This window comes from Odocoileus virginianus, chromosome 12, assembly GCF_023699985.2.
Source record: "Odocoileus virginianus isolate 20LAN1187 ecotype Illinois chromosome 12, Ovbor_1.2, whole genome shotgun sequence".
In the NCBI taxonomy this organism is placed as follows: Eukaryota; Metazoa; Chordata; class Mammalia; order Artiodactyla; family Cervidae; genus Odocoileus; species Odocoileus virginianus.
Window position 1 is genome coordinate 17,133,037 of NC_069685.1, and position 21,363 is coordinate 17,154,399.

The 21,363-nt window shown below is 46.0% G+C and overlaps 1 protein-coding gene across 3 annotated transcripts in view; it reads left to right on the top strand.

Annotated features, from left to right (window-relative positions):
* Window positions 1-11,228: 11,228 nt before the first annotated feature.
* SETD7 (SET domain containing 7, histone lysine methyltransferase) overlaps window positions 11,229-21,363 on the top strand; it is a 52,390-nt gene continuing 42,255 nt past the window's right edge. The window contains exons 1-2 of one of the 3 annotated variants that reach the window (XM_070474836.1): window positions 11,229-11,558; window positions 12,350-12,482. In XM_070474836.1, the coding sequence (XP_070330937.1) occupies window positions 11,523-11,558; window positions 12,350-12,482 (169 nt within the window). In that variant the 5' untranslated portion in view covers window positions 11,229-11,522. Of the gene's footprint in view, window positions 11,559-11,585; window positions 11,663-12,123; window positions 12,209-12,349; window positions 12,483-21,363 lie in introns of those variants that run through there. The other 2 variants (XM_070474837.1, XM_070474838.1) reach the window with 2 other exon arrangements.

Below are 21,363 nucleotides of genomic sequence, written 5' to 3' on the forward strand. Positions count from 1 at the left end.
TGCTTGAAATTACCTCGTGGTACTTTCAGTGATGAAATGGTGATCTTCAGTGATAGAACCAACACTGAATTTACTCTTTTCTAAGCTGCACTGTCATTTTATACTCAGATAACTCAGGCAGAAATTTTATGAGAAAGCTCAAGGACCACCAGAATGACTGCCTTATGGGAACGTGGTCTGATGGGAGAACTCCCACAAGTCGACTCCAGCCTCGAGAATTCAGCGTGTGGAAGGCAGAGTAGGTGTCAGCCTCGCCAGCTCTCTGTGGGCACGCAGGCCTGCAGGAATGTTCCCTCAGACAGGCTCGGACCTGTCGGCTCCTAGGATTCGTGGCATTTGTCAGCGTCCTGGGTCCTTCAGGGCTGAGGCGTCCGAAACCTCCACAGCCTTCACCTACAGCCCCATTCTCCTTTGTTGGACGCGCTTCTCCGCAAGCACTAGTATTCAAGAGAAACTTCTAAACTGTATTTCTTATTCATTTTCCTTGCTTTGTTTCCTAGATTTTAAACGTATTTTTTCCCCCCTACTGAGCATGGAAGGTTAAATAGGCTTTTGTGGGCTAGTCTGGGAACATTGTTTTCAGTGAAAAATGCATTCTGTGTTGGAAACAAACAACATACACAGAGAAATGTTGGGAACACGACCTCTTTTGTAGAGTGGGGACTGCCTGTCCAGTCTCATGCATCAGAGTGAGAGCCTCTAAGGGTTCTCTTTTCAAATCTGGACAGCTCTTTTTTTTTCTTTTTTAAGTCTCACTCTAGGTTGGAAAGCATGAATCTAGCCACATGTGGGAGACCCTAAGAAATAAACGGTTTTGATGTTTGTAGCATCCGTTTTCTAATTGGGAAAAGGGGTTAGAAATAAAGTGGGGACTTTCCTGGCGATCCAGTGGCTGAGACTCCATGCTTTCAAGGCAGGGGGCGCAGGTTCAGTCTCCGTGCCCTGTGACCTGGCCAAAAAAATAAGAAAAGAAAAAGAAATAAAGTGATATGTCTGCCACTGCCTTCTTCCTCTTTCGGAAAACACCAGCCCTCTGAAGAGAAGGCGGTGGGAAGTGATTGAACTGCTCAAAGATAATTTTCACTTAACAAGGATAATTTACTTAGTTAATTAAATCACCCAGCAACTATATATTGAATGTTTACAACCACCTGGACACTGTGGTAGGTGTTCTAGAGGAAATTCTGACAAAAAGAAGAAAGTCTATGGAGAGTAATAGTGTAACAAAGTCATACAAATAAGCAAGAACATGCTGTTGCAAATGCTACCATGAAAAGGAAACAGAGGAAGAATTAAACAGGAGAGGTGAGGCTGGGCAGCTGCTTTTGGTTGGGTGGCCAGGAAGGCCTCCCTGAAGAGGGACTATTATACTAACTCCAAAACCCAGCTATGAATTAGAGTTGACCTATATACTCTACCATGCGCAAAATAGATAGCTAGTGGGAACCTGATGTATATCACTCAGCTTGGTGCTCTGTGATGATCTAGAGGGGTGCGATGGGAAGCTGGCTTGGGAGGGAGATCCAAGAGAGAGGGGATACATGTGTGTATACAAGTAGCTGATTCACTTCATGGTATAGCAGAAATTAACACAATATTGTAAAGCAATTTTACTCCGATTTAAAGAAAACAAACAAAATGAAAACCAGCTGTGAGAGACTATAGGGAAGAGAATTCCAAGTAAAGGGAACAGTGAGTGCAAAGGCCCTGAGGTAGGAGGGAACTTGATTTTTATCCCAGGAACAAGAGGGTCAGGGAAGGAAGGAGGATGTGGGAGTTCCTTGCAGATCTGATCAGGAACCACATCCTGCAGGGCTTTGCAACCAGGGTAAGCTATTTAGATCCGATCTCAAGTGCACCAGCAATATTTGTGTAAGCAGTGTTAAGTGTGAGCAGGGCGATGGTGTGTGTGAATGACTTGAAGGGTCACCCTCCTACTCTACGAGGAGACAAGAGGAGGAGAAGCTGAAGCTTTAACTCATTCAACGACAGCTGGGACAGTCGTGGCCACAAGGTAGAGTGTACTCACCATGTGCCTGGGATTCTTTAAAAGTGCTTTACCTGCATTACTTTGATGAATACACTCTGTGGAATGGAAATTATTAGAAATTATTAGAATTTCCATATGACACATAAAGCCTAAAAAAGTAAAGAAACTTGCCTCCAACTAGTAGTCTTTTTTTAAATAACCTCCTTTTATAATTATATAAGTTAATAATAGTCACTATAAGGAAACTATTTTAAGTGAGCAAAAAGAAAAAGTCTAAAACTCTTGAGACACATAGCCCTGAGACAACTGCTGTTAACATTTTAGCGTATGTTTTTCCATTTGTTGTGCTGTGCAAATACATTGTCTGGAGGTGGTGGTAGTGGTTTAGTTGAAATCATGTCCAGCTCTTTGCAGTCCCATGGATTGTAGCCTGCCAGGCTCCTCTGTCCATGGGATTTTCCCAGGCAAGAATACTGGAAGGGTTGCCATGCCTTCTTCCAGCAGATCTCCCCCACCCAGGGATCACACTCATGTCTCCTGCTTGGCGAACAGATTCTTTACCACCAAGCCACCAGGGAAGCCCCAAATACATTGTCTACTGCTCTCGGGAGCATAGGACTGCTTACTTCTATACAGGACGTAATTCCTAGATTACAGAGCTTTTTTAAAACACTGGTATTACTACTTTTAAGATTACTGTCCACAAATCCATGTTGAATGACAGTATGAAAAAAATGTTAAATTATAATGAACAGAACCAAGTATACTATTGGATAATCAACTATTATGAAATATTAATTAAGAATAGTGTTAATTGGGGGAAGGATAAATTAAGAATTTGGGACTAACATGTACACGCTATTATATATAAAATAAACAACAAAGACGTATGTATAGCACAGGAAACTATATTCAATATCTTATAATAACTTGTAATAGAAAAGAATTTGAAAAAGTATATATGTAAATGTATATATGTATGTATATGTGTAACTGAGTCACTTTGCTCTACCCATGAAACTAAAATAACATTGTAAATCAACTATGACCTGCTCGGTAGCTCAACTGCGTATGACTCTTTACAACCCCATGAAGTGTTGCTCTCTAGACTCAGACCACAGGATTCTCTGGCAAGAATACAAGAAGATCCTCCTCCAGGGGATCTTCCTAAACCAGGAAAGATCCCGAGGCTCGAATCTAAGTCTCCTGCATCTTCTGCATTACAGGTGGATTCTTTACTGCGGAGTCACTGGGGAAGCCAATAAATCAACTGTGCTTCTATATTTTTAGAAAGTGTCTGAAAGAGTATATGTGTTCAGTCACTCAGTCGTGTCTGACTCTGCGACCTCCTGGACTGTAGCCCGCCAGGCTCCTCTGTCCATGGGATTCTCCAGGCAAGACTACTGGAGTGGGTTGCCATTTCCTTCTCCAGAGGATCTTCCCGACTCAGGGATCGAACCCGGGTCTCCCACACTGCAGACAGATTCTTTACCGTTTGAGTCGCTATATACCGCATTGTTTTTTTATAAGTTACTTTGGTTCTTAGGTTTCAAGTGAGTTTTACTTTCTTTTTTTTTTAATATTCTACTTTTCTAATATCTCTACAATGAGTGTTTTGCTTCTAAAAGTAATAAAGTAAATGGTGATCTAAAATTATAGATTAAGATTGGTTTATCTTTGGGAATTCCCTGGTTGTCCAGTGTTTAGGACTTGGCGCTCTCATCACTGGGGCCCCAGGTTTGATCCCTGGTCGGGGAACTAAGATCGCACAAGACAGAGCCAAAAAAAAAAACAGACTAGATTTTTTAACTTGATGAAGTTCTCAAAAAAGTGTTTTTCAGTCTTCTGCCACATCCATGGCTCAAAAGTCATCTGTGAGACATAAGTTGCTCCCAAGATGGCCATTCCCAGCAACAGGCCCTTGGTGGGCTTGTTAGAATCAATCCCTCAATGGTAAAGAGCACCTCCCATCAACAAGCACACAGCTCCTCAACACCTACATGTCCAAACTGTATGAGGCGCCATGCAGCCTCGTGTAGCAGCAGCAGACATCATCTCTGCCCTCCGTCTCAGCCACCATCACCAGAAAAACCAACTGAGCAACGTGGGCCCAAGTAGTAGGCCATCTCAAATAAGTGAAAGTCACCTAGGTCACCTCCATAAAAGCATACCTCCAAAGGTGGTGGGAAGGTACAAACCCTCAGTTATAAGGTTAAGCAAGGACTAAAGATGCCTTGGACATGATGACTACAGTTAACACTGCTGTATGACATACAGGAATATTGTTAAGAGAGGAAAGCCTAAGAGTTCTCATCACAAAAATTTTTTTTTGCTTTTTTTTTAATTGAATCTATATGAGATGACAGACGCTAACTAGCCATATTGTGATAATCATTTCATAATATATCTAAGTCAAACCACGATGCTGTATACCTTAAACTTATGCAGTCATGTACGTCAGTTATGGCTCAATAAAACTGGGAGGGGTGAGCATACCTTCAGAGATAAAGTCAAATCTTTCCTCTGCTACCCAAGGTCAACCATGTATATGCTCCTGTGGTTGTATTCCTATAAATCCATCTTGCAAGACACCATGAAAACTGATGTACTTTTCCTCTACTCAGTCAGCTTCGAGAATTGTTTCTCCACCACTATCCTGTCACTTCCCTTTCCTCCGTATGTGGCTCTTCATGGTTTGGACATCTTGGACTCCAGTCCCAAAACCACTACAGATATGAGTGTAGACGAGTTATTTAGAGTGTCAGGTTTCCTCATCTATATATGGAGATAATATTCCATAAGGTCATTTCAGGATTAAATGAAGTCACATGGATCAAGGTCCTGGAGCATAGTAGACTGTGTCTTGGACTGTTCTCTTCTCACTTATCTCCTGCCCTCCTATGCCTATCCTCTGAAGGATCTCATCACTCTGCATGAGATGTCTGATGTGATTGAAGGCCCAAAGGACCTTGGTTTGAGCATCATTATGCCATGTTTTTTGTTGTGGGATCCTAGGCAAGTCTTTAAATCATCATGGTCTTGAGGATTATTTTGAGATACTGGGCTTCCCTAGTGGCTCAGTTGGTAGAGAATCTGCCTGCTATGTGGAATACCTGGGTTTGATCCCTGGGTTGGGAAGATCCCCTGGAGAATGAAATGGCTACCCACTCCAGTGTTCTGGCCAGGAGAATTCCAGGGACTGTATTGTCCATGGGGTTGCAAAGTCAGACATTCTGACTCTTTCTTTCTTTCACTTTCACTTTCTTTCTTTCTTTGAGATACTAATGAGATCATAGATAACAAACTGCTTTCTATTCAACATAAAATTCTCCATATACTAGAAGAGTCAGTCACAACTTATTGATTAAGCAATAACAATAGCATGGTAACAAGAGAAGCAGGCCCTTAGGAACAACAAATCTACAGATGAGATACATCCATTTTATAACTCCAGATTTTTCAGGAAGTATTTTCAGAAGGATTCTTTTGAAATAGGAAAGTTAATTATAAAATACCCAAATCATATAGGATTGGTGGGAGGGAAAAGAAAACTGACTTCCCGATCTCTCTTATATACAACTTACAAAGAAACTGCTGCTGCTGCTGCTAAGTCGCTTCAGCCGTGTCCGACTCTGTGCGACCCCATAGACGGCAGCCCATCGGGCTCCCCCGTCCCTGGGATTCTCCAGGCAAGAACACTGGAGTGGGTTGCCATTGCCTTCTCCACAAAGAAACTAACCTCTTTATATCACAATCTCTTGTCACTCCTGAACGGGTAGAGAATCCCAGGAGAAGCCAGTCCAGAGATGGGGAGCACAGGCAATGTGGAGGACATGCCCTGTCTTCCGGGCCAAGCCATAACTAGGCAGCCCACCTCCATAGTGAACTGATGCCCAGCCCAGGCGTGAGGCACCACCCAGATGCCAGGTTGGGAAAAGATGCTCAGGGCTTATGGAAGACCTGCCCTCACAACACAGCTGCTCAGCTGGCTTTGCTCTCCAAGGGGACGGTACAGGGCCTGCCCCTGGGCTTCCTCTTTGTGCTCCTCTCTCTTGAGCACAGGAGTATTTGAGCTGGGCTCTTGAAGTTGGACCAAAAGATATTTCAAAAGTTGGCCACAGCATCTTTTCCTGGGAATTGATTTATGGGCTCAGCAAGGAGGATCAATAGGACCTGAAGTGACCTGAAGGGACACTCTACATTCAAAAGGACTGCAAGGCAGGTAGCAGTGAAGTCCAGCTCAACAACGGATGGCTTAGCATCCTGTTCCTCTGGGTGGGGATGGGTCAAGGATGTCATTTCAATGCCAGGTTTCAGAAACACTTTGTTAATCTGCCCTTGTTTGTAACTTGAGTTAGTGAGGCCATGTGAATATTTTCATTTCTGAATATTGAGCTCAAAAATCAGAGTCCTGTTTGCTCTCCATCTATGCTAGAGTAGATAGGACCTGCACCCTCAAGGTGGAATTCTGTAACCTAAGCCATCATGGAAAAAGGCTAGCCTCTCTACTCCCACACAGAAGAGGAAAAATATCCTTCAGTTGGGTGGCCAGGAAAAGATGGACAACTCTATCACATTCCAGGACCTCTGGACTTTAATAAGCCTGATACCTTTATTGAAAGTCCATGATAACCAAAAGAAGGTTAGGTCACTGTCAGTACCCCATGAAGCAAAAATGAGCTGCTTTTCCAAGAACTTGTAAACCAGGTCACCCTCAGAAAGTCAGACTAGCAAAATCTGCATATATGGTGGATTTGTCTAGAGTTCAGCCAGAGTAAACCAAGACACTGACTGAATTTGTGACTGAAGAATTTGTGACCCAAATTCCCATCGAAGTGACTTGATATTAATATCAGGAAGGTAGACACGGAATGTGATTATGACTTTAAAAGTGTAACTCTGCCTATTGGCTGTATAGGATGTTGTGTGGGAGAAACTGGTTTGAAGAGGCTCGTGCATATGGAAAGGAAGGCCAAACTCTCAGAAGCTGGCTGGCCCATCTAACAAAGTATGGGTGGGGCGGGTGGGCTGCCTCATTCTTTCAGGGAGTTATGTCAGGGGTATTTCTCTGTGGACCATACAACTAATTTCATTTATTCTAAATCCAGTTTAAGCAAACCTCTGGATAGAATTTGTCTTTTCAAGTACCTTTATTTATAGAGACAGTGCTTGCCATCACAGCCTGAGTATTATGGTCTGTTGGTCATAATTCAGGTATGTACATCAATCTCTAGGGTCTGTTTAATGTGAGCTTATTTGAAGAATTTCAGATTCTGGGCCTTGATGAATGTTGTGACATTTGTGGTAAATAAGACAACTGGAAATGCCTTTCCATTCACTCTGTGGACAGTAATGTCAAAAGACACACAAGGTACCCACCCCCTGCAACGTTAGCATTTGCACATGACTGATTACAGGACCCAGTAACCTTAACTGCAGCCCAGTAAAATATTTTTTAAAAAGCAACACAATAACATGATACTTAAGAAAACACATTTGGTTTTCATGGTCGTTATTTTTCAAATTCCTGCACCTTATTGATTTTTCTAAAGTATTTTCTAAAGCAGAAATTGAAATTGAAATTGTTTTGAAATTGTTTCCATTTTTTTTTTTAAATTATGTCATTCAGCAGCTTCCCAGAACCCGAGACTGACAAGGGTTTTCATAACCCAAAATGCAAAGACCAAAAGAACCAGGCACACAGCAGAGGAAGAACATGTGCCCAGAGTGGACCCAGACGGGGAGACCTGGGCTTCATCTTCCCTTCCTCCATGCTCCAAAAGGTCTAAATTTAGTTTACCGTATATACTGCAATGACATTAACATGTTGCAAGAACAAGAATCAAGCCAAAGAGAGAAAAAGAAGCTTAATGTGGTGAGGGATATTTAAATGCCATGGCAACAATGATGTCTTCTCCATTATTTAATTCACTTCCTCAGGTCAGGTTATCCTGCCCTCTCTCTCCTGCACTTCCTGTTGCAGTGATCAAATCAGGTCACCCTGAATCCGTGAGTCCTCCTCACGACTGCAGTCATGTCTATTTCCAGCAGAATGAATTTTCTCCATCTCGTCCTTTGCTCCAGGACCTTTATTTTGCTGCCCTTGATGTTCCCAGTTGCTCTTGGCTGAGCCCCACACGCAGTAAATGCTTCCCTTTCATCCACACCTCCTCCCCCACAGCCTCCCCCAGCGCTGCTCTCTGCCCCTCCCCCCGGCCTCTGCAGTCGTCACTAACACAGTTAGCCACTTGATTAGCAACTCAGTGATTCAGAAGCCAAGAACCTTAGCTCTCCGCAAAGGCCCCCGCTTCTCTTTCCAGAGTCAGATCAAGTCCATCAGCCCCAGATCTCTGTACCATTCAGTATAGATGACCGGGGGCCTTGACTATTCCATTTGCCAAGTTTACCCCCCGCTTCTTCCCTTTTCTTTTCCTGTGTGTGTCCCTGGAGTTCTTCACGCTCTACTTAACTTTTCCCCAGGAAAGGTGGACAGAGAAGGTTTGAGCTTAGTATTTGGGTGGACAACCAACCTCCTCGTTTACAGATGGGAAAACCAGGTCCAGAGAGTTGAACTGAGCAGCTGCATGGCTAGTCTTTGGAGGAACCAAAACAAGTGGGATGAAAACTCAAGTACAGTGGCAGATTTGGTGGGGAAAAAAATCTTATTAAGGGGTGAACAGTGCCAAGAGAAGACTTGGTGATTATCTAAGAGCTCCTCCACTCATTCCGCTCTTGTCTCCCAGCCAGCAGAGCAAGCAAAAGATCAAAGCAGAGCATGCATACCAGTCATAGATCCACCAGGACCCCTGGAGAGGCTCCGCCTCCGAGGAGCCTGGAGACCCTGAAGACCGCCTGCGCCCCTCCAGCCCGGTCAGCGGGACAGGACGAGGGCTCAGAGACAGCCAGGCTAATGATCCACTCGAGTCCCACATCCACCAGGCTTTTCACTATTAGCCAGCACGCACTGTGGTAAATTGACAGAAAATTTCCCCCTCAGTGTAGGAAGATGCATGAAATACACGATCCCTGTGAAAAGATATTTATTGCAAAAGTTATATCAGTCTTGTAAGAAAGCACCAGCCTTCTCTGGGGAAAGGCATGGGTGGGAAAATGAATAAAATAACTCAGTATTTTGACTGTTTGCTGCAGTGGAAGAGGGACTTCTGTTTCTCAAGCTGAGTGGGAAGAGAGGGATTTATCCTTGGATGCCTAGGAACAAGGCAGAGTAGCGTAGAAAAGTCACTCCTTGGTGTGAGCCTGGAAGCAAGTCCCCACCCCTACCCCCAGGCCGCGTCGAGGGTTGTTCCGAGCCCCCCCCACTCCTCCCTGGACAGGCCTGTTCTGGCGCACTGGGATCTGCTGAGTTAGGCACCGAGCCTGGCTGCCGCCGCAGCCGCCCAGCACTGTGATTAAGAGCTCAGTGATTGATTTTCTAGCCCATGACCACATTGGTGGGGACAGCGTATGGCAGAGGAGGCTGGCAGGAAGCCAAGTGGAAAGAGGGTTTATGAAATGAGCTCTCAATGAAGAAAACTGTGGGAAAGAATGCGATGGAAGCAGATCTGGGGCCAGTAAATGTGGGAAAGTAGAACAACTCAAACATGCTCTTCAAACTCGAACTAACAACACAGCATTTTGCCAAGCACAGGAAGGGGATCTAGTGTGTGAGAAAGGCTCAGCACTGTTTATATAAAACAGACTATTCCTCTCTGCATAGCCATCACGCACAAGGCTTAACCTTCCTTCTGTACTGGGCACTCTGCTGGGTTCTGAGGCTAGAAAGAAGAATCAGTCAGTCCAGAGAAGGGGATTGAAAACACACAGAATGATGTGTTAAAAATGCAAATGGCTCTTAAGGGAGTCATCAAAACATTTTGCCTAAACTTTGGGCCCAGAGCCAGCAGGCAGGAGTGGGGCAGGGAGGGCCTGGGACTGTGCCCTGGTGCCGCCTGCCTTCTGTGCAAACCTAAGGAAGGTTCTAGCAGGAAGACCCTGGTTGCTTCCCCCCCCCCCCCCACCCCCTTTACATCCAGAGGAGGTCTGCTGAAGTGATGCGGGCTGGGAGAATCTCCCATCACCAAGGGGCAGGTAGACATCCTCCTTATAAGCCTAAAGTTGTGGACACTTGTGACATGATTCCTTTCCCTCCCCCCACACACCCCACCCACCTTGAATTTGGGTCTTGGTTTACTCCACGTGTATGTTTTGTGCCCCTGTTTCAACCCGCTTTGAGTAGAGAAATAAATTATTTGTGTTTCCTTTAGCTTACAGCATTTTTTTTGCCCTGGAAAATAAACTGAAAACTGAAGAAGATGAGTATCGGTGTGTTTCTGTGCATCAGTGTAATATGTAAGAGAGGAGATGATATGTTTTAAAAGGGGAAACTAGTGCTTGACCAAGGTCAGTACCTGATGGTGTTTTTTTTTTAATATCAGAAATAAAATCCTATTTCTGCAGTTCATGTCTGAAAATGGTGTAATCCAAAGCGGCTCTTTCATCTTCCACTGCAGGAACCCGATCGTTTTGTAGCTTTGGAGCCCAGGTGTCTGCCCTGGAGGACTTTAAGGAGGTTATATTTAAGCCAGAAGACTTTAGAAAAATATAGACTAAGCTGGAGGACCTCTGAGCAGTCTAGCCTGAGCTGGCAGGCCTGATACCTGTGTAGCCTAAGCCTCTTATCTCCTAGGGGAGGAATTCAAGCTGTGAAAAGGTGGCCTGCCCAGGCCCTTCTGCAGGTGAGCATCACCAGGACACAACCGTCTCAACCCCTGGTTCAGGGGCCTTCCCTCTCTCTCTCAGTCAAAACGGACTGAAACTTCTGGCAGCGCTGAGACACATTCCCTAACACTGTGCTCTTTTTCACAGAATAAAAACTGAATTTAAGAAGAAACTCAGTACTCGATAAAAAAATAAAAAAAAAAACTGGCATTTAAGCACAAAGCCCCAAAGCAAGGCGTGGTCTCCCGGGTACGGGAAGTACTCCGAAATCCGCAAAGTCTCACTCGTGGTTCGGAAAACAAAACAGAACAACTTCTCTGCTCCCTTCTCTCCTCTCCTCTCCTCTCCCCACCCTCACCCGCTCCGTGCAGTAGCTGTTCTTGGCAGATGCCCAAAGCGGCACCCGGTAATTCCACGGTACATTGTGTACATTTGCATCCATTTAACCAGCTATTTACAGCCGCCCTTTACCGCCACCTGTAAGAGGCGACGCCGTGGTGACAAAGTGGCGGGGCCGGGAAGCGGGGCCCCGTGATGTTCCACACTTCCAGAGCAGGAATCCGTGAAGGGCTGGCACTTGGAGAAACCAGGGGACGGCGGGGGACATCGCACGCACTGGGCGGGAGGCGCGAGGGGGAGGCGCGCCAGACGGAGGGTCCTTCCTCGGGGGCTCCACCCGCTGGCTCCTTCTCCGTTACCACCGCCGCGAGGAGGGACCTGCCAGGCCTTCCGCGCGGCTTATTTCCTGTCTGATAACGAGCCCGCTGCCATTTGGATCTGCTGAAGCTCTGAATCACTCGAGACGAGACGCCTGATGGTCCCGAGGAGGGTGGGGACGCAGCGCGCTAGGGTGGGAGCCGCAGTCCGGCGGCATCCGGGCGGGCTGTCACCCCCGGGCGCCTGGGAAACCTGCTCGCGGATGTGATGCGGCGGCGCGGGGACACCTGCGCTCCCGTGCGTGCCGCACCCGTGCAGCTCCGGGTGGCAAACGGGATGAGTGGGGGCGAGGCCGAGAGGAAGTTGAGGCGCTGGAGTCTCAGGAACGCTGCCTTAGCTTGCCCAGCTCTTTGGAGGCCGTCCCGAGGAGCCGGGGCGGGGAGGGGAGGGGTGCGGCGGCTGGCGGGCACTGAACGCGGACTTCCAAGTGGTCCCTGGCATAGTTGGAGGTCGAGCGTTCTGAGCCCTCCCCACCCCCAGGGGTGGCTACCCGGAGGTCCCAAGTGCCGCGAGGAGCGCACCCAGCCTCGCAGAAGCAAAAGCTGAACCCGTGCTGGGCCGGGGGACTGGCGGGGTGGGGCGCCGAGCCAGCGCGGACCGGGAGCGCCTTTCGTTTTAAGGAGCCTTACTTCTGGGAAGGGACAGGGAACTGTCAATCAGCGAGGGAGGGAGCGCACCGGCGCTGGGTGATGTCAGCGGATCAGCTGCTCGATAACAAAGAGGGGGTATTACAGGAGAAAGTTGCAGCGGCGGCGGCCACGGCGGCACCCCGGAGCCTGGCAGGCAAGGGGGCAAGCGGGCGCAGGGAGGAGGGACGGCGGCTGCCGGAGCAGCTTAAGGCCAAGGAATTGAAAGGGCTGTAGGGGGAGGCAGTGCGAGCCAGCCTCGACTGCTCCTCCTCTTCCTCCTCCTCCAAACTCGCAGGGCTCAGCCCCAGCGCTCGCTCAGCCGCCGGGAGCACCCAGAGGGACGCGAGGCAGCCGCGCGGCCCCGAGCTGGGCAGGGTCCCCAGCCGCCATGGATAGCGACGATGAGATGGTGGAGGAAGCGGTGGAAGGTACTAGCATCTCTGTGGGGCCCCGGGAGGAGGCGCCGGAGGGGGCACGGGACGCGGAAGGAGTGGCGGGCTGCGACCGGCGCGGCTCCGGGCCCCCAGCGGCCGCCACTGTCCCCTACTCGGGTAGTCGGGTTCGCGCAGGGGCCGGACAGCCACGGCCACGCCACCGGGAGCGCGCGCTGAGCGGCGGGGCGCAGGCCGGGAAAGGGGCTCAGCTGGGCCGGGGTCCCCTTGGGGGTCAGGAGAGGGGCACGGCTGCTCCATCCTGCCCGGCCACCGCCTGCATCCGCCCTCGGAGTTGCAAAACCTGCCCCGCACTCCGGCCTTCCCCCTTTCGGGGATGGGAGATGGAGGTGCGCAGGAGGTCAGCACCCCCCCACCCCCACCCCAGCCGCCGCTGGCGATCTCGATGGAGCAATCCCGAGCACCTCTCCCGGCGCCAGCCCTTTCGTTCGGCTTGCCGCTGCGACCCGCGGTGACCGCGGCCGCGGCCCGATCCGTCCCCGAGCGCAGCGCACGGGGCTGGACCAGGCACGTGGCAGCCGCGGCTCGGGCGGTCGCTCCTCCAAAAAGATGAAATCATTGCAGGGCCGGGGACAAGGCTCCCGAGCCGGGACTTGAACGCACGCCGACCTGGCCTCCGCTGCCCCGGAGCGCACTCGGCCAAGCCGCCCCTCCCCCTTCCTGCTTCCCAGGCGGGTGCCGCCGCCGCCACGCTGTGCTGGCGCGCCGCAAGCCCGGACCCAAATTGCTGGGTGACACTTAACTTTCTGAATTCCATGCAGTTGGCTGTGGGTGATATCACCGCCTCTGTCGTGTTTCTCCGCCCCTTCGCTTCCAGCGCCCCTCCCCCGACTTTTCTCGCCACTTTGTTTTGCTGAGTTTCTCCACCTCTTTTTTTTTTTTTTTTTGGCTAGTTCTAAAAAAACGAGGTGGGGATGTTATACAATCTAGTTGTTTGTATCATGAGACGTTATGATTTTGTAACAGTGAATACTGGAAAATACACTTTAGCGTTATTTATTTGATTCTACCCTAGACGGTACGTCGTGATGTTTTGCAGTGTTGCGTGGTATTATTCCAGAATATTTTAACCAAACAGCTAAGTAAACATTTTTTAGCTTTTGGTTGAATCTGCTTCCTTTCTAATTTGTATAACAAGTTCTTAGAAATGGTAAAGAAAGACAAAGTGACAAGGCTTACAGATGCATGAGAATGCAGTTACTGCTACTTTGGGAGGAAAAAAATTAATTTTTATATCAACGTAATTGACTCCGTTTGCAGTGCTCCCAAGGTCTTAGGGAGAGATTAAGTTGAATAATATTTTTGAATTCTCTAAAAGCTGTCTTCATGTAACTGTTGAAACTTCTTATTTCTCTATGGAGCTTCAAGGAGTGTTGGTTTTGCTTTAAATTCACAATGCCCTGAACTATTTCTCTGTAATGAATAAAGCCAATACTGGGACTTCCTGGGGCCCAAAGACGTTGATTGGTAGTCTTATTTAAATTTAAATTATTGACTAGGTGTGTCTTCATGTTATGAAAGATAATTGAAAAAGGCTACTCTCAAATTGTTAGGACTTGGTCTCCTTCTTCAAAGTTTACTTTGACTTGTAAACATAATGCAAACCCTTGATCACAGGCAATGCTCCCAAGGTTAAACCACCTTACCCTTTGAAGCTGTTTGGAAACCTAAGGCCCAGTTGTCCACAGTCCCAGGCTGCTTGCAGAATGTAAACAAGCAGCTTTAGAAATACATCCATGCATTTGGGATTGTTCAATGGGTGGAAGCAGAGAAACTTCTTTGTATAAGCAAGGAAGTTTCTGTGATATAGAGTGTGAGGGTATATTCATATACATTATTGTCCAAAGTCAGAATATACTTGAGAAGGGTCACTATTTAATACTTATGCTGGCACAACTGGCTAAAACCTTGAATGTCTGGAGCAATCCAGGTCACATGGTTACTCAGTCATACCAACAGTAAACAAAGTAACACAGTCTTCAAGTCCTTAGAGGCACACACAGCTCAGACTCACAGTGTCTAGAGCATGCATGTGTAAAAGCAGGCTTTTTCCCAGCCATTCTTGGCCTTTTAAAGTGCTGTCTGTAAGAGTGTCAACATCTAACACATGCTTGGGGGACTGGTAAAAGGCTAGTCTGAGTATCTTGCTGTTGAAGTACCAGCTAACCTACCTCTGTCCCTATGCAGAGCCTGTCCTCTCTGAGTTTCATTGTCTTAGCTATCATTATTGCTGTAATTATTTAGTTCTTACTATGTGCGGGCTCTGTGCTAAGTGTTTCACACACACATTATCCATTCAATCTCATGATGTCGATACTCATATTATCCTAATTTTCTAGAGGAGGAAACTGAGGCTTAGAGAAGTTAAGAACTGATCCAAGGACCCTCAGCGATGCAGGGGACAGGCTTGGACCCCAGAACCCTGCTCCACCATACTACGTTGTCTCCCTGTGTGTGTGTGTGTGTGTGTGTGTGTGTGTGTGTGTGTGTGTGTGTGTTAATTGCTCAGTCATGTCTGACTCTTGGCAACCCCACAGACTGTAGCCTGCCAGGCTCCTCTGTCCATGGAATTCTCCAGGCAAGAATGCTGGAATGGATTGCCATTCGCTTCTCCAGATAGTCTCCGTACACCCTTATTTTTTATTTCTTAATGAGCCAGTCACATGTAGGAAACAGTTGGTAGCTGAGTTTGAAAGCAACAGTTATCAGTGTCACTCTTTAGAGGCTGGTTCTGAAAAAGTTCGGTGACTTTCAGAAAAAAATATATTTCTGATAGCCTCTGCTACAGACATCCTTTTTCTTCCTCCTTAGAAATTTACTCTGGGGAAGAAACTGGTCTCTTCAGGACTTAAGTTCAGTGTTGATTGTCACATCATGTATCTTTTGGTTACCTCTCTGTTAGGGTGGAACTGTAGCTTGATTGGAGTTCTAAGCCCTGGCAGAGGAATCCCTGAGGGCAGGTGGGTGGAGGAGAGGGAGTTTCTGTTTATGATGTTGGCTGTGCTTCCTTGGGAAGGCAGCCCTGGGCCTCAGCGGGCTGCAAACATTGCCTGAGCTCCCACTGTGGTTTTTATTCTTTTATATTATTATTATTTTAAAGGTTTTCTTGGCTGCACTGCACAGCATGCGGGATCTTAGTTCCTACAAGGGATCAAACCCATGCCCTTGGCATTGGAAGCGCAGAGTCTCAACCACTGGACATCTAAGGAAGTCCGCTTGCTGAGGCTTTTTTTCTTTGAGGCTCGTTGGTGCAGCAAAGGGTGATGTTTAGCTTTGGGAATAGAATTTTTTATTACATCTATTTCTTTGCCTACCAGTAGACACAAAGATGAATACAAGGTGGTCCCTAATATAATTTGAAATAAATATATCATATCTAATCAGATGAGTGATGGTGGTTGAGAGGAAATGAAAATTGCATACAGCTTGTGGCAGTAGTTGGGGAAGGAATTCCCCGAAGAGTTGGCATGAAATTGAGTCCAGTTGAGAGAGGCACTTTGCAAGTAAAGAGAGGTGTGGAATGAAGCAACAATTCACAGGAAAAAAAGAAAACAAATGGCCAACAAGCATTCGAAAAGAAACAACTTCACTAAATAAATACAAATGCAAATGCTGAGATAAAGGTTTTCTCTAATTAGGTTGGCAAAATTCAATAAGACTAATATCATCCTGCAAAGAAGGGGACACTCTTATGTATGATTCACTAGCATCATCAAGAAATTTCAGCTAATCAAATATTAACCCAGGTGCACCAAAACATAAAAAAAAGAAAAAAAAAGGAGAGGGGGAGAGTGGAATTATTTCAGGCGCATTCAGAGACGAACTGCTGGCTTTTACTATAACAGAGGGTCAAGGAGGAGAAAAGTGGAGGGTGATACAGGGAAGGGAGTCTTGTCCCAGGCCCAGACCGTGAACCATGTCCTAGAGGCTCTGTAGAGCTCAGAACGGAAGGTTGGGGGCTCTGTTCTGGGAGGATGAACAGGCGGTGGGGAGCAAGGGAAGCCGTCATCTAGAAGGCTTTTTGAAGTAGCAGTTATGAGGGCAGGAAAAATCAGACAGGCCTGGATACATAAAGGCGACAGGGAGGAAGAAGAAAAGGGGAAAGGGCAGCATCGCTAGAACGAAGAAGCCAGAATGAAAACAAGAATCTCCATGTTTCACTGCCCCAGTCCCCTCAGATTGTAAGAGGATTTTTTTTGCCCTTAAGATATTTATTTATTTTTAATTGATTGATGATTGCCTTACAATATTGGTTTGGTTTCTGCCATACATCAAAGTGAATTAGCCACAGGTGTACATATACCCCCCCCTTAAAACCTCCTTCCCACCCCCTACCCTTTCTCACCGCTCTAGGTCATGACAGAGCCCAGGCTTGAGTTCCCCGAGTCATACAAGGAATTTCCATTTGCTCTGTCTTACATGTGTACATGTATCTGCTTCCACGCTGTGTGTGTGCGCTTAGTCACTCAGTCCTGTCTGATTGATTTTGACCTCATGGACTTGTAGCCCACCAGGCTCCTCTGTCCATGGAATTCTCCAGGCAAGAATACTGCCCTGGGTTGCCATGCCCTCTTTCAGGGGATCTTCCCGATCCAGGGATTGAACCCAAGTCTTCCACATTGCTGGTGGATTCTGTACCGTCTGAGCCACCATGGGAAGCCGCATGCTTCCATGCTACTCTCTCTCAAGTATTAAGAGTATTTTTAACTGTCCTCCTAATCACTTATCCTACCTGTCTGTAATAAGACTACTGATGCTCTGGACTTAGGAAAAATACAGGCGAGGTGTTCCGGTAACACCCTTTGTATGTGGGCCTCACATTAAAACTATGACCCTCACAACTAATAACGGAGCTCTTGCAAAGGATGACTTTCAAAAATCAGATTGTGTTTTTTTAACCACAAGCATAAGTGCTTCATCATGAAGGCACATTCTTGCACTAAACGGAATAAGTTTGCCTTTTTTTATTATTATTACCTTTTTAAAAATAATTCTGTTCTACAAAACCAACAATGCGTGTAAGGGTCTCTGGTTCTGAGAGGACCCCCCCCCCCCACACACACACACACACGCTCGGATCTCCTGTGAGTACGCCTGAGGCTGTAAGCAGCAGAGTGTCTGATCCAGAGGGAATTTCCTCTGCTGAGAGGAACCATCACTGCACAGAATACAGCCCTCGCTCTCATCAGATTCAGGAAAAAAAACTGAGGGAATCCAAGGGGAAAAAAATTGAACTTTCTGTCTGTTCAGTAGATAATGATCTTGAGAACAAAGTGAAAAAGTAGATTTGTGAGACAGTTCCTTTTTTCCCCCTTTCTCTGACTTCTGTCAATATTTGAAAACCGTGCTGCAGACAGGTATATACACAAGGGCTGCTCTCCCAACACACGACCATCATTCGAGCAGCTTTTCCTTGTTTGGGTCTGGCACTCAACCTCTGCTGAGTGGGAACTGGCCTGGAAGGCTGTTGGCTGACTTGGCACATTGCGCAGACTGACCTCCATCCGAGCAGGCAGGACTAGTGTTGCTCTTTGTGTTGGGTAACACGTGGAGGAGACAGGCACTTGCCGTCAGAATATGCTGGTGCTGTGAGAGCTATCTTAACTGTGAAGGCCCCTTCCATTTCTCTTCCTGGGACCTGAGATCCCCTCTCTTTAGAGGTCGCTTCTGCCATCGGCAGGAAAGAAAGGATACCCTGCCAGTTTGCTTTTATCCCAGGATTGAAAGAGTAGGAGAAAGGGTTCTTCGCATCCATTAGCTCATTCAGTTCAGTTCAGTTCAGCCGCTCAGTCGTGTCCAACTCTTTGTGACCCCATGAACCGTGGCACGCCAGGCCTCCCCGTCCATCACCAACTCCCGGAGTCCACCCAAACCCATGTCCATTGAGTCGGTGATGCCATCCAACCATTTCATCCTCTGTCATCCCCTTCTCCTCCTGCCTTCAATCTTTCCCAGCATCAGGGTCTTTTCAGATGAGTCAGCTCTTCGCATCAAGTGGCCAAAGTATTGGAGTTTCAGCTTCAACATCAGTCCTTCCGGTGAATACCCAGGACCTGTCTCCCCTAGGATGGACTGGTTGGATCTCCTTGCAGTCCAAGGGACTCTCAAGAGTCTTCTCCAACACCACAGTTCAAAAGCATCAATTCTTCTGTGCTCAGCTTTCTTTATAGTCCAACTCTCACATCCATACATGACTACTGGAAAAACCATAGCCTTGACTAGATGGACCTTTGTTGACCAAGTAATGTCTCTGCTTTTCAATATGCTGTCTAGGTTGGTCATAACTTTTCTTCCAAGGAGTAAGCGTTTTTTAATTTCATGGCTGCAATCACCATCTGCAGTGATTTTGAAGCCCAGAAAAATAAAGTCAGCCACTGTTTGCAGTTTCCCCATCTATTTGCCGTGAAGTGATGGGACCAGATGCCATGATCTTAGTTTTCTGAATGTTGGGCTTTAAACCAACTTTTTCACTCTCCTCTTTCACTTTCATCAAGAGGCTCTTTAGTTCTTCACTTTCTGCCATAAGGGTGGTGTCATCTGCATATCTGAGGTTATTGATATTTCTCCCAGCAACCTTGATTCCAGCTTGGGCTTCCTCCAGCCCAGTGTTTCTCATGATGTACTCTGCATATAAGTTAAATAAGCAGGGTGACAATATACAGTCTTGATGTACTCCTTTTCCTATTTGGAACCAGTCTGTTGTTCCATGTCCAGTTCCAACTGTTGCTTCCTGACCTGCATACATAGCTCATTCAGGGTAGCTGTTAATGTGCTTCTTGGGCAATAGGGATGACTTTCTCATCTATAAGACTGGAATTTGAGGGATGACTGTGAGGTTTAATTTAGATAATAGGAAATTGCATAACTCAGTGCCTGATGCCTGATGGAAAACATATACAGGTGTTTTTTTCTTCTCTGTGTTTCAGTCTCCCTCTCCATCAAACTGACTTACTGGCAAGATAAATATCACATGATCTTATTGTCCAAATGGCTTTGGAACAAGAGTTGTACCAGAAGCTCTTGTACCACTAGCTGGTAGGAGATGTGAGGTCATAGCAACCCAGTCTCTCCTCTTCCTGACATTTCTTTTCTTGGAGTCTCTTAGTTATTGTTTTGGTTGTGGGTGTTGTTTTAAACATAAACTTCTGCTACCAGAAACACCACCCCAGGCTATTAAATATTCAGGATGGGAGTCTTGAATGATCATAAGCCTTAGTAACTTTTAGCTCCTTTTTCATTGATCCTGGTCATTGATCACGTCCGGTCATTGATCACATCCTCCTGCTTTTGGAAGGATGAGAAGAGAACAGACAAGCCAATCAGAGGACCCTGCTGTGATCTGATAGAAGGCGATTTCAGAGATGTCTCACAGCACACCAACTGAACACCTTTGGAAAGGCAGTGAAGTGTCACCCATCCCAGCCTTCTTCCTAAACACATGGTGTCACCAAACGGCCATGATTCAGCAGCTCTTCTGTTCCTTTCTCCCTGGAGACTGAGAAGGTGATGGGACTTCTCTTCACTGGCCTGTAAAGAGGCAGGCATCCTTCATGGAGTGGGTTGATGCTACCACTTTCATCTCAGTAGGGTTCAGTACTGTCCCGCAAGCTGTTTTTATTGTACTGTTTTTATTTTTTTGTTTTTATTGTACTGTTTTTATTGTGTTCTGTGATGCTTCCATTTTTCTCTAGAATCTAAATGCCGCTGCTGAGGGTGCACCTGCAATGTTTTGCTCAGAAATAGGACAGGACCACTGCAACTGAGGAAAGGTGGAAATGAATTTACATTGGGTTTTTTTTTCCCTTAGTGTTCATATTTACCATAATATTTCTCTTGATTGAAAGTAGAATAGGGACTTCCCCAATGGTCCAGTGACTCTGTGCTCCCAATACAGGGGGCCCAGGTTTGATCCTTGGTCAGGGAACTATTAATGGATCCCACATGCTACAACTAAGACCCGGCATGGCCAGATACATTTTTAAAATATATTTTAAAAATTAAAAAGCAAGGTAGAATCACTAATTTCATCAAACATTAGTTTTATAAAGTCTGAAATATGTGAACTGTTTTCTATGGAGAAAGCATTTTGAACAGATTAGTAGGTACTTCAATATAAGGCTAAAATGGTTATTCTGGTAGTTATACCTAAATCAAAAGTGGGATGCTACATTTGTAGGAATGCTAACAACTAAATTTAATTTGATCTGAGCAACATTTCATAAAAAAAAGCTTTTAACTATACACTGAGTGTGTTTTTTTAATGAAAAAAGAAAAAGGTTTAATTTATTTCAATGAGAAAAGTGTCATCAGTAGATATTTAGAAAATAATTGTCCAAATTATTTCATATGATTCAAGTGTCATTGAATCATGTCACACACAGTTTTTGGTTTTTGAGCAAGGAAGCAAATGTGTCCTAGTTCCCTCCTAACCATTAATTTCCTGGCCCTTGGTGAAAAAAAACTGTGTTAAGAGAAAATGATCCTATTCATTGTAATTTATTTAAGTAGCCATGTTTTCTTGTGATATATTTTAGGTAATTCATTCTATGCAGAATGAGATATAGCAATAAAACAGTCTTTGTTCATTTGTATTTTATGTTTATGTAATCAATAATACAGATAAACAGGTGTTTTGTTCTTCATAAGAGTGCTTGCCTACTATCCCTTCTAAGGGATGATAGTCTTTTATCACTTTAGAAGAAATTATTTTAGGAGAGTAAAGCATTCATTGTGGTGTTATGGTCTGTTTTTTTGTTTGTTTTTTTTTTATGTCTGTGAGCCATCTGGAAGCCATATTTAAGTGCTTAATGTCCCTGCATTGCATAGTATTTAATGCTTTTATACCTTTTCATCCATG